A 13095-nucleotide genomic window follows, 5' to 3' on the forward strand; every position below is an offset into this window, starting at 1 on the left:
CCAGCAGCTGATTCTGGTTCTGGTTCTGGTTCTGGGCTGCTCTCAGATGTGCATCCCCTGTCCTTGCTCATCCCTGAACCACAAAACCAACCCCCCAAAGCAAGCAGCCACCACTCAATTCCTCTCAGTTTCCCTTCAGATGTTGCTGTGTGGACAGAGCCCAGGACACCTGTGACTTTGATTGTGACCCATGGAAAAAGTCACCAAATCTGCAAGCCACAAAAGTGTAAGGAGAATAATAATTAGTTTGACCCAGGGTGAAAAATAGATTTTTGGGGTTTTTAGAATGGGGGTTCAGGGGGCAAAATGGAGGAATTTGGGTGTGCCCAGCTTTTCTCCTTCTTCTTTCTGGCCTCCATCTTCTGGGTGATGGTGGCACTTTTGGGTTGGTTTAAGGTAGGAACTCGCTGTCTAACACAGGTGATAGGTATTGGGGAGTTATGGTAAATAATGCACACATGTAGTTTTTAGTCTAAAAAGATAACAGAGTGCCTCTGTCTGACCTGCTGGACAGACCTCAGCAGGCCAGAGAAAGAATTTGGTAAGAATAAGGTAAGAAACAATGAAAACAATGAAAAACCTTTGGAAAGAATAAGGTAAGAAACAATGAAAAACCTTGAGAATGAGAACTGAAGAGCTCTGACTCCTTCTTCAACAGCCAGGCTGGGAAAAGAGACTTTGTGACACATCTCAGGGTCCCTGTCAGCAGCAGAAGCCCCCAGAGTGACCCAGAACTGCAGGTTTGTCAGGAAGATGCACCTTTCAAATATTTCCCTTTGGGAGGAGAGAACACTAGGTCCTGGCCACTAACCTGGGTCAAAAGCACCCCTTGAGCACCCTGGCCATGCATGTAGGGTATTTCATGTATATCAAGACTGCACAGCCTTGATATTATTAAAAGCAATGATAATTGCTGCTGCAGACAGCTCAGATAATTTTTTTACCATCTCAGAACACACCTCTACAACATAGTGAAACACATGCATGAGTCTTTTCTTTTTTTTTTCCTCCATTTTCTCCCTGCCAAGAGCCACATCAGGGACTGCCTGAGCTGTGTCCAGCCATCCACCTCCAGCTGCTGTGAGCATGTTGTCAAATCCCTAAAAACCAAAGCCCAGCTCCCCAGTGGGGCCTGGAGTGCTGCCCTTGCTCTGCTCTCAACCAAAGTGATCAAAGCTTCCCAATCCCAAGGGTTTTTTTGGGTTTTTTTTTTATTTTTTTATTTTGCTATGAGGACAGGGGAGAAGAGGGATGAGGATGGATGGATGGATGGATGGATGGATGGATGGATGGATGATGGATGGATGGATGGATGAGGATGGATGGATGGATGGATGGATGGATGGATGAGGATGGATGGATGGATGGATGGATGGATGGATGGATGGATGAGGATGGATGGATGGATGGATGGATGGATGGATGGATGGATGGATGGATGAGGATGGATGGATGGATGGATGGATGGATGGATGGATGGATGATGGATGGATGGATGGATGGATGGATGGATGGATGGATGGATGATGGATGGATGGATGGATGGATGGATGATGGATGGATGGATGGATGGATGGATGGATGGATGAGGATGGATGGATGGATGGATGGATGGATGGATGGATGGATGGATGGATGGATGGATGGATGGAGAGGGGAAACCTGCAAAGCTGAGCGAGCTCCTGGCGTTGGGAAGGATGAAAGTGTGACCAGAAAGTCTCACAGCAAGGACACAAAGGACACACCATGCACAGTGGGCTGGCTTAGGGTCATTCACACTCCCACCTCCAGCATCCAGCTGCCTTCCAGATGTTGGTCAGGGGATGCTGAGTTTTTTGTCCAGGTGGAGCTTTGTCCTGTGTGAATGTCAGAGTTTGGCAGCTCTGCTCATGCCCTTCTACAATGAATTCTCCACATCTTACCCTGTCAGGGAAAAGCTGACAAACAGATGAAGGGGGCAAATTCTCCTGGCAGAATCTTTTTTTCTGTGCTCCAACCTTCAGGGGAAGGCAGATTGTTCCCTGGAGTGCTGCAGCACAGCCCCCACCCCCAGAAAAGGACACAGACACGTTGGGTGCCATCCCTTCTCCTGCTTCAAGGCTGTATTGAGGGAAAGGGAATAACCAGCCCTCCTTTCTGAGTGGATGTTATCAGTCTCCTCTCACTGCTGCCTGATCTTTACCATCCTCCAACGCAAATCCCAGCGTTTTCCTGAGCTGCTTGCAGTCCCAACTCCAGTCTGGAGCTGTCAGCCCTCCTTGTTTCCATAGTTTCCAACACTTTTTAAAGCAAAGGATCCCCAAGCCAACCTCTCCAAGGCATCTCCCTCCCTCCAGATGCCTCTCAGCCACCTCTCATCAGCTGCTCCATCCCATCCTTGCAGAAGCCCAGCAAATCTCTATAAACATGTGCCATCACCCCTTTCCTCACAAGTTCCATGCCTCCACCCACCAGGTTTCACTCTCCCATTACCAAACCCCGCTTTACATTAAAGCCTTTGCTGCCTTCTCCTCCAGACTCATTAATTTCCCTTTTAAAGGCTCATTCCTGCACAGATTTCCATGAGGGAATCCTTCCCATTTTCCTGCTGCCATGGGGCAGCCCTGGTGTCTCTGTGCAGGCTGCTGGAATTCCTCAATCCAGCATTTCCCAGCTGCTCTCAGACCCCACATAACCTTCATGCTACAATTATTTTGTCAAAGGCCAAAAAAACACCAGTAGGGCCCGAAGCAGCCTGAATTACACAAAGGGTGATTTAAAGCACAAAGCTCAGCCTCTGAAATATCACCTTTTATCAGCCTGAAACCCCTTCATGAACAGGAAATCATGAAGAAAAATCATGAATCTATTTCAGGGCTTAGCCATGGGAGACAAAGTAAATTACCAAGCACAGGAGCCCTCAAAAAGTAAAAATAAACCACACTAAGCCTGTTTTTTTTTAATATTTCTGTAGCCAGTACAGCCCATACAGCAACATTGGCAGAAAGTGAAGCCCAGCAGTTCATTAGCAAGTTTTTAAATTCAGGTTGCTCCTCACAAGTCCCATTGTTGCCATTAAAGCAGATAAACACATGCAGGTTGTGCAGAGCACCAGGAGCTCACCAAGGCAAACACATCTGCTGAACCTGCACAACTCTGATGCTTCTCAGAACTCTTCTTTGTTTGTGGTTTTTTTTTTTTAAAAGCTACCTAAAATGCCTTCAGAATAAAGGTTGGTAGACAAAAAGGAAAAAAAAAAAAGGCACAACCAAAAAAATAAACCAAAAAAAAACCCACCAAACCAGGCAGAAAATAATTACCTGTCCTATATTGCAACACAGAGCAGTGGCTGAGAAGTTTGAAAGCACAGAAGGCAAGTGGAAAATGAGAAGAAACACATGGAAAAATGCAAAAGCAATGAAATGCCATAAAAAAGCCCAGCTAGGAAAAGCCACAAAGAACAGGGAGCAAAAGGCAAGGCAACAAACAATGGTTTTGATTTTACTGGGCCCATCAGTTCAAAATAAAGGGATTTTCTCATCTGCCTAGCACAGGACTGTGCAGGAAAAATAAAAAATTTTAAAAAAAGGGAGTAGAATTACCAAGGACAAGTCTGGAAAGTTGGGGTCTGAGAAGACACCAAAGAATGAGGGTGACAAGAAGCCAAAGAAGCAATTCAAGTTCTGGTTTTGAGAAGACACTGAGCTGGCTCCTTGTTTGCCCTCCCTCCCTCCCTCCCTTTGCAGCAATCTCCATCTGTAGGGATGTATTGCTGGGCTTTGTTTTAGTTCAGCCCAGCTCCCACTGCAGCCAGGTCACCCCAGGGAACCAGGTCACACCAACACAAACATCATCACTGGCAGGTGCCATCACTCATTGCAGAACCAACCAAAACTGCAGGAAAAGCACTTAAAAATTCTCCTACTGATGTCTTTCCTTCTTAAAAGAACACAATTTCTAGCTCTGCTGCAGCTTTAAAAGAAGACACAATTAATTATTAACCACCTGGCACCCAGCACCTCCCTGGGCAGCTCTGTCACCACATGGGTCAGCAGAGTGGAAAAAATGAGCATTTTTGCCTAGAAACCACATTTAGCTGCTGGGGGCTGGGCCATGGGACTTTCAGTCAACAGGACAAGAGTGTAAAAGTCAAATAAATAAAATCCCCTGCCCACAGCACTTCTCTCCAGAGCAGAATCCCTTCAGAGAGATCTCTGTATTTATAGAAATTCATCATGTTGAACCCTGCTCAGACCACTCTCCTTTGAGCTTCCTGCCCTTCCTCTGCCTCTTCCTCCCCCAATTTCATATTTTGGATGCAAACCAAGCTCAGCAGAGCAAAAGGAACGTGCATGGACAGCTTGGTGTAAAGCCTCACCTGTGGGCTGAGCCCCACCTGGCCAACACTGCACCCCACAGAGCACCCAAACCTTCCCTGTCCCAGCAGAACTGGAGATTTTTGGGGAAGCTCAGCCAAACGTGGGCCAGGGCTGGCATTAGCAGCAGTGGGAAAGAAGGAGGAGTGACAAGAGCCACCTGAAGTCACCTCCCCACCCCTCTCACATTCCTGCAGGCTCAGGGTGACCCTGGGAACGGGGAACTCCACCTAGGATTGAAATGCCACTTCAAAATCTGCCTTGGAAACGGCCAAACAACCAGAAGCACCCCAGAATCACCTGCTTGACCTGTTCTTGATGATCTCAAAAGGCTTTTCCAACCTCAACAACCCTATGATCCTGTAGGGAAAAACTCATCTCATTGTCAGTGCAAAGCCACTTTAGGAAAAGGATTCTCAGGTGGGGCTCAGGTCTCATCATGCAGCAGATGCAACATTACCTTTTTTACAAGGTGAATTTTAAAATAAATTCTCTTGGAGACAATCCCAGAATGGTTTGGGAGGGAGGGGACCTCAGAGCCCATCCAGTGCCGTGGGCAGGGACACTGCCACTGTCCCAGGCTGCTCCAAGGTTCAAAGTGCAGCCTGGCCTCGGGCACTTCAGGGATCCAGGGGCAGCCACAGCTGTGCCAGGGAAGGATTTCTTCCCAGTATCCCTCTGGCAGTGGGAATCCATTCCCTTTCTCCTTGTCATTACTGTGTCCATCTTTCCTGCAGCTGCTCGGGCACTGGGGACAGGCACCTGCCCGTGTGGTTTGATGCTCCAGGAGGTGCCTGTGCCCCTCAGCAGGACACCAAAGTGAGGGTTTGATATCTCTGCACACATCTGGAGTTGCCCTGCTGCCCTGGTCAAGCCTCTGGAACACAGCAGCCCTTGGAGCTGCAGCTCCCTTCCAATCCCTGCGTGCACAAGGAGCACCCTTGGCTCTGAGCACCACGCTCCAAATTCCACAGCTTCACAAGCACAACGTCTCAGCTGTTTGCCAAGCTCAGAACACTGCAATAAAACACCCACACAGTGACAAGAATGAGACTTTAATCAGTTTTAAGTGGAGTTTTAACACTAAGAGATAAAGGGTTGTTAAACACAATAACAAACGGACATCTGATTTGTATGAGGCATTATCCTGTACATGTCATACTTGGTTTTTGTGTATTCTCAGTTACACACAGAGCCACTGTTGCACAGCACAATAGTATTTGAAGAGGCTGAATCAGAGTAAGGCTGCTTAACAGACTGATTTTTTTTTTTTTCTTTTAGTATCTATATATATATATGCTATATGAAAACAGACTGGAAAATTTGAAGTGGCAGAGAAAGGCAGCTCTGCCAAAACGCTGCAGTTGGAGCCCCTTTTAGTGCACAGTCCCACCCCATCCATCTGCATGCACGACACTTTCCAACAGTATTGAGAAGGTAAACGAGGCACTTCGTGGCAACCACAGGCATCGTTAACATATTGCACACATTTGCTAGGACTAAACATGGAACTTGCACACCAGCATCCTCTTTTTGGATTATTTCAAGATTTGGAATTTTTTTTGTTTGTTTTGTTTTGAATTTGGAAAGCTAATTCTGATGCTGCATGTAAACTCCACTTTCAGTTTACAATGTGTGCCCCGGGGAGGAATCTGGAGGCTGATTTGCACAGCTGCCCTGGAGGAGCTGTGGCAAAGATTTCCACTGGGGCTGCCCAAGCCCAGGGGATGCTTCAGGGCCTTACAGTTAAGCTCTTACCAAAGTGATGCCTTCGAGTAGTTTCAGACATGTAAGCTCTTGCACATCCCAACAGGCTGAAGCATACAGTCTGGAAACTCAAGGAAAGATTACCTACAGAATGCAGCTCAAGCTAATTATGAATACTGTCATAAATAAAGTTTTAGTAAGGACTCAAAAACCTTTCAGTCATAGCAATTCTTGTCAACTTCTATGGGGGTGGTAACTGAAATAAAGTATAGGAGAGTATGTATAATATATATTTATATATATAATATATATATATATATATAATGCCATTTTTCCATTTCCAATGACTACACCATAAAATGTAAGCAAGGCTTCTCAAAGACATCGAAACATTTAAAAAAAAAAATTAAAAAAAAAAAAAGATCAAAACCCTCATTCCAACCTTCACATTCCAAAGGAAAAAGAACAGTGCAAAAGCCCATCCTTGCGTCCTGATTCCCGATCCGGCGTCACCGACTGGAGCTGCACCATCCAATCCTGATTATCCAAAGTGGGACACGCAGCACTGCCAAGATCCCAACACTCTCCAAGCAGGAGCACTTTGCTTTATTAAGCACAACACAACTTTCAACTGTTAGAAACCAGACGGGGTGAAAACACGATTGGAAGGGTAAGAGTTAAAATTCCTGTTCCCAAGGGAAAAACCACCTCCTGCTCGTCACAATGAGCACTGAACCTTGATCCATTAAAGTCTAATTAAACCTGTAAGTCAGAACGGATTACCAGCTTTGTTACAAGTTAGAATCACGAATCTGAGGAGCAGAAATGACCAACAGAAACCAGGTAAGGAAAAAAAAAATTCTTTAAAAGCCCTTTACACCTCGGTTTACCAACTGTAATTAGTGGAAGTCCTGCCTTGTGTGGTTCAAATTCCAACCATTAATGCTGCTGTACAGGGCTCTGACAGATCCCATTCATAATTCTGGCTGAGAACACAGCTCATGAACTCCCATGTCAGCACCAACAAGTTAATTAAGCGGGGGGATGTGTGTACTACACCCTAAAAAACGCATCAGTTTGGGGTCAGCTGTCCATGGCCCCCTCACATCTGGATGTGCCAGCAGCTGGACTCCTGAGCCACCTGGGCTGGGCATGACAATCATCCACCAGAAGCCAACTTGGAGCCCTACCCTAGGAACAAATAACCCAACACTGCCACTTGGCTTAGGAAAACAATTTGCTGGGTGGTTTGAGGGGTTGTTTTTGATAGTAATGTATTTGGGACAAGTTCTGCTTTTTAATCTTCATTTACAGCGTTGAGAATTTACTGCAACACTGGTTTCCTGTCTCTGGTGTGTAATGTCCGTTTTTTAAACGTTGCAGGTAATGATTATTCAAGTAAAATTCCCTAACAGTTAATGACTTTTTTTTTTTTTAACAAAAAAAAAAGTGTGCAAAACTGCAAAACTCATTGTAATAGAATGTGTAAGGTCAAAGGGGTGGAACGGCTGACAGAGGTTTGATTGAATAAATGCATCAGAAATCTTCCAAACAAACACTAACCTGGAGAATCTCCAATGACATTTCCTGTGCACCATTACAAAATCTTTTTATATTCATGAGAGGGAAAAAAAAAAAATAAAGCTTGCAAGGCAGCACATGAAGTATTCACAGCAGGAATATGATTGAAAAACTACTAATATAAATGTACGATGTTGACTGATGTTTTTGCACTAAGAGCATCTGACTTCTAGCACTGGCCTTGATTACACAGGAGATGGAGCAGCCATTACAATTCAGAAAAAAAAATCCCAATAAATCATTGTCAAATTTTGTAACCATTTGTTTCAAGCTCTTACTTTAGTTGATAGCCTCCACATTTGTATGGTTAAGTCATTGTTGCTGTGTTTCCTTTTGTTTTTGTTTCTTTGTTTTGTTTTTCGTGACCCCAATTCCTTGTCTCCCTTCATAGCGCGGGTCTCGTGGGTGTCGTGAAGGTTCATTCCTGTACCCCTAGACAGAATCACTCTCTCTAGCTGCCTTTTCTAGCACCATTACACTTAAAAAAAATGAAAAATGCACAAACAACAAGCAGTGACAGCGGCGACTCCTCACCCATTGTCCCGGATGAATTAGGGCAGCATGCTGAGGAAAGGTGCATGGAACAGCCGGATATGGTACACAGGCCACGCTCCTTTCCGAGCATCACCTTCCAGCCCCCATCCAAAAAACATGCATTAGAATGTAGGAAAAACCTTCTAGAAACATCTCTTAGCCAACTGCAGACTTTTCTGTTGCCACACAAGTGCAAAAAAAGGGGCAGGATGTGAACCTGTAAATTTTTTTTTTTTTTCTTTTCGGTTTTTGAAACTTCGTTTGGTGACAGAACACAAAAGGAAAAATTCCTACGCATACACATTAGGTCTGTCTCCACTTTTATAAAACTGGAATAAAATGGGAAAGTGCCATGTTTATAGTTCCTAATTGAAGTTTTAATGTCCTTTGACACAAAAAGGTATATACATAAGAGCTACGTAACCTTTCTTTAACCCCCCCGACTGGACAAGTGTCAAACCCTGTAGATTTGTAGGGCAAAACAAGATTGGTCAGGAAAGAATTGTTCCTATAACTGGTAATCTGACACTATGTCCTTTTGCCATTTAGAAAGGTCCTTTTTTTTTTCAGTTTATTCAAGTTTGTCTGTCTTCATGGTTTTTTTTTTTTGTATGGTTCTTTTTTATCTCTGATAAAAAAAATATTCAGACTTTTGTAATCTGCGTATGCTGATCTTCATCAAAAGGTTCATTCTCTGGATCAGAGTCAGTGGTGTCAGAGTATCTATAATGATCAGGTTCATTGTCACTAACATCTGGTGTTACAGAAGTTGAACTGCTAGCCTCTGGATTTGATGGCTCTTCTACTGTTTTTGTGAAAAATAGCTTCACCTGGGGAAGGAAAAAACAACATTTAAAAAGGGAACCCGCACTTAACTGAGCACAGGCAACAAAGCAATTTTAAACAGCACAGGTCCTGGCTACCCTGAGTCACATCCATGCTCCTCTCCCCAGAGAGGTTTGCCAGCCTCTCAACACCACCCCAGCACAGCAGCAGGATTTCCCAGGCCAGCTGCAGGAATTGTGTCTGGCTGAATGCTCAGGTGCTCCTGAGCTGCAGCAGCAGGACATCCCAGCACACCCTCCAGCCCTCCCCAACTCCCAGAGCAGCAGGAGATTGCAGCAAGAGTGCACAGGAATAAGCAGAACCCTCTCTAACAGGTGACTCCTGTGTGGGGAGTCTGATCCAAGCAATACTCCAAGCAGCTGTGACCATTACCTTCAAATGAGCTCTGGCTGATCTTTTATGAGGAAGTCAGAAAATGCTGGAATTCTTACAAATGCATTTTGCATGTTTAAATCACTGCTGGCAATGGCTCATACTCCCCAAAGCTAAAGTGCCAGGGTAAGGTAATCCCAGAATCACAGGACAGCTGGGCTTGAAAAGACCTCTGGAGATGATCCAGTCCAAGCCCCTGCCTAGGCACAGGAGCATTTCCAGGTGAGCTTGGGATGAATCCAGAGAGGGAGACTCCACACTCTCCCCAGGCAGCTGTTCCAGGGCTCTGCACACTCATGGAAAGAAGTTCTTCCTTGAGGTGGAATTTGTGTTTTAGTTTTTGGCCTTTGCTTCTCATCCTGTCACTGGAACAGTGACAGAACAGAGCCTGGCACGCTCCTCTGCCAGCCCCTGGAGATGTCGGTGTGGATTGATGGGATGGATCCCCCTTCCCTTCTCCAGACTGACCAGGCCCAGCTCCTCATCAGAGAGATGCTGCAGACCCCAGATCATCCTTGTGGCCCCCTCTGCTTCCCATGGAACAGGCACAGCTGCAAACCAGCTCAGGAGCTCAGTGCGGCCAGCCCACAGGCAATGCAGCTGGAGCAGGGAAGAGGCCACCTGGTCACCAGCTCTCCCAGCCTCTGATGGCTTTGACAAACACCTGGAACAACCTGAAGATTTCAACCCCAGCCTCTCAACATGCATGAACTCCCCAAAAAGCAGCCAGAAGCACAAAGCTCAAAGCTTTGCTAAGTGATGGCAATACCAACACATGAACTCCGCTTCTACACAGCAATTTCACATGGTCCCTCCAAAGGCAAGACAAACAAATCATGCAGCTTTTCAGCTTTGTTCACACATAAAATATACTGACCTTGAAGTTTGGAGAGAAATATCTGTTGGCTTTGTCTTTATTTGCTTTGTCTAGATCGTTTTTTGTTAATGTAAGGATTAAATATTCCTTATCATTATCTGAGCGCTCTGTACTGAAAATACCATCAAGTTCCTGATCTGCAACTAGACTTCCATTTTCTACTTTGTCTGAATTTTCATCCAGTCCTATGAAGAATGTATTTACCCAAAAGTGAAACATTTTGTCCTGGGGGGGGAAGAAGACAGAAAACAAGCTTGCTTTAGTATTCACTAATGGCACATTAATTGTACTGCTATCAGCATCTGGTCAAAAACAGATTTGTAATATCAGGCAAAACTTGGTTGGACAACAGTATGGCATTTGTTACATCGCATGCAAAGACATTTTCACCACATCTCCTGGACAGCACACAAAAATCTGCATTCATCAAGCTCAATTTGAACCAATTAAGCTTTTAGAAGTTACTCATAGAGAGCTGGGCTTAAAACTATCATACCTGCAACAAAAGCAGATGATAACAAACTCAATAAACTTAAACTTGCAATCACAAGGCATAAATAGATTTTTTTTGCTCACACCTTGCCAAGCAATCCCTAAACTCAACAAACAACCTGTGTGAACCAGCTGAGGTGAGTAATACTGAAATCTCCCCTGTAACAGAAAGCTTTTCTGACTGTCATACAGAAATAGCTGCAATTGAGCAAAACCACAAATCAGTAAAGGATTCATAGGTGCTTTCATGCAGGCAGAGCTTTGCTGAGCAGCACTGAGAGGAAGGCAGAGCCAGTGCCTGCTGTCCAGCAGGAAGTTTTTAGGGAGAAGCCGAGGCAGGGGGAGCTGAAGGAGGTCCAGCTCAAGCAGAACTGGACAGGTGACCTTCAGCAGTTTGAGTCTCCACCCTGCCACAGCCCCAGCTGCACCAAGAGGCAGGACATGCCTGTATCAGAGATCCTGGGGCTCTCTGAAGGAGAGCCAGCTTTCTGCCAGCCCAGAGCTGCTGTGTCCAAGGTCAGCTCTCCTTGGCACACCAAACCCCCCTCTCTCTGACACCGAGCTACATCCACTTGCTCTTCACACACAGAATCTCCTCTTTGACTCTGAGGTGCCTTTTCAGGCTCAGGATCCAGGCTGCAAATGGCCAGTTCTTCCCACAAGGGTCAGCATTGCTGCTAAAGCTGCAGGGAAAGCAAGCTATTGCAGAACCTAACATTCCTTGGTATTACACAGCACCAGAACACAAACTCACTCCTTCTGAGCTAACTTACATATTTTGGTTTACCAAGGAGCTCTAATTCCAATTTCTTACTGGAAAATCCACGTCCTGCCCTATCTTCCCATTCATCTCTGCTAGTAAGGAAGCAGGGGGGAAATCAGAGGTGGAACAGAAGTGGTTTCAGTGTGTGTGACATGAGCAGGCCTCCTGCTGAAGGCAGTTTGGCACCAGCAAAAAACCACAGCATTTTCCTGAGCCAATCAAAGAAGGCAGGGAAGAGCTGGACTACTTAACTCACACTCATCCTCCTCAAAAATGGATTTAAACAGGATACTGGGAATTCACAAGTGTCCCTCTCTGCCAAAGGTCAGCAGACTCATTTTCAGTATTTTAGGTAAAGCCTACAAAACCACTTCCAGCTTGTCTGCATTTTTGTAAGCACCTGAGAGACCCCAGGAGAGAAATTAAAAATCCAGCCAGGAACACTTCTGGTAGCTGAGTTCCCCACTTCACCACGTGCCTCTCTCCAGCACTTTGGGAATCAAATCTAGCAAATGAGTTGTTTGGGGGGTGTAACAGATGCTTCCCACTGCCACTGAGTCCCTTCAAGCCATGCCACCTCTGAAGAAGCCTTGTTGGAGCCCATCCATGGGAGGCAGCAGTCAGCAGGTTACACATTTCACACCCTCCTCTTTCCCCAGGAGCAGCCCTGGAATGCCCTGCCTGGGTCTGGAAGTTGAGGATGAACATCCTGGCTTCACTCTGCTGATGTCTCTGCCCCAGAAGAAGAGGCAGCAGACAAAAATCCCTGTGAAGACAAGCTCAGGGTACCCCAACTCAGGCTTCCTCCTCAGAAGGAACTCCAAGGAGGTGAGAGGTTTACTCCTGCTCAGGTCCAAACAGACAAGCAGCACTTTCCTGCTGAAAGCCCTCTGGTGCTGATCCCAGTGCCACAGGAAAAGAGGCCCCTGGATGGAATCAATGCCAGCAGGAGCAGAAGGCACAGTTTTGTCATGCCTCACCTTCAGTTCCATGAGTGCAGAACCAGGAGGGATTTAGTTGGCATTTAGGGGCTGGGGGGACTCAGCTTGACTGACAGGGGCTGACAGACAACAAACCTCTCCCAAGACAGCTTTTAATCTGTGTTCCTTGGGACAAATCTGCAGAGGTCTTCAGGGACTCAAACTAAACACCACAACTCAGCTGAGCTGGTCATTTCTCCTTTTATCTCCCTCCAGCTTTTTAAAACATCAAGTTATTTTCCTTTCCTTCCCACTGCACAACTTAATTAGCCTAATAAACTGAGTTCATGGGTCTTGGAACATGGTATGGCCACTCAAATTGAGGAAAGACTTGGTCATGTTTTTTGGAATTAGCTCTTAAGGCTGATAACTGTGTCACTGTTTTCACTGAAGAGCAAATCCATTATTCAAAGTGAGGATTTAGCTGAAGCATCAGGACCCAAGATATTTCATGGGAGACAAGGAAGAAAGATGATGTAATATGGGCCAAAGATAGGAATTTTAAAAATCAAGGCATGAACTGAACTCAGGCTTTATATAGCAAATCAAAATACCAGACCAAGTGCTCACATAACACAAGTTAATGAA

At 45.5% G+C, this 13095-nt stretch overlaps 1 protein-coding gene across 1 annotated transcript in view; it reads right to left on the minus strand.

Annotated features, from left to right (window-relative positions):
* Positions 1-5409: 5409 nt before the first annotated feature.
* The window catches only part of PTEN (phosphatase and tensin homolog), a 48144-nt gene continuing 40458 nt past the window's right edge, over positions 5410-13095 (minus strand). Inside the window, exons 8-9 of the mRNA XM_084209973.1 lie at positions 10273-10497; positions 5410-9007 (exon numbers count right to left, since the gene is read on the minus strand). Of these exons, the coding sequence (XP_084066099.1) occupies positions 8822-9007; positions 10273-10497 (411 nt within the window). The 3' untranslated portion in view covers positions 5410-8821. The remainder of the gene's footprint in view (positions 9008-10272; positions 10498-13095) is intronic.

Source organism: Fringilla coelebs (genome assembly GCF_963513975.1).
Source record: "Fringilla coelebs genome assembly, chromosome: 8".
In the NCBI taxonomy this organism is placed as follows: domain Eukaryota; kingdom Metazoa; phylum Chordata; class Aves; order Passeriformes; family Fringillidae; genus Fringilla; species Fringilla coelebs.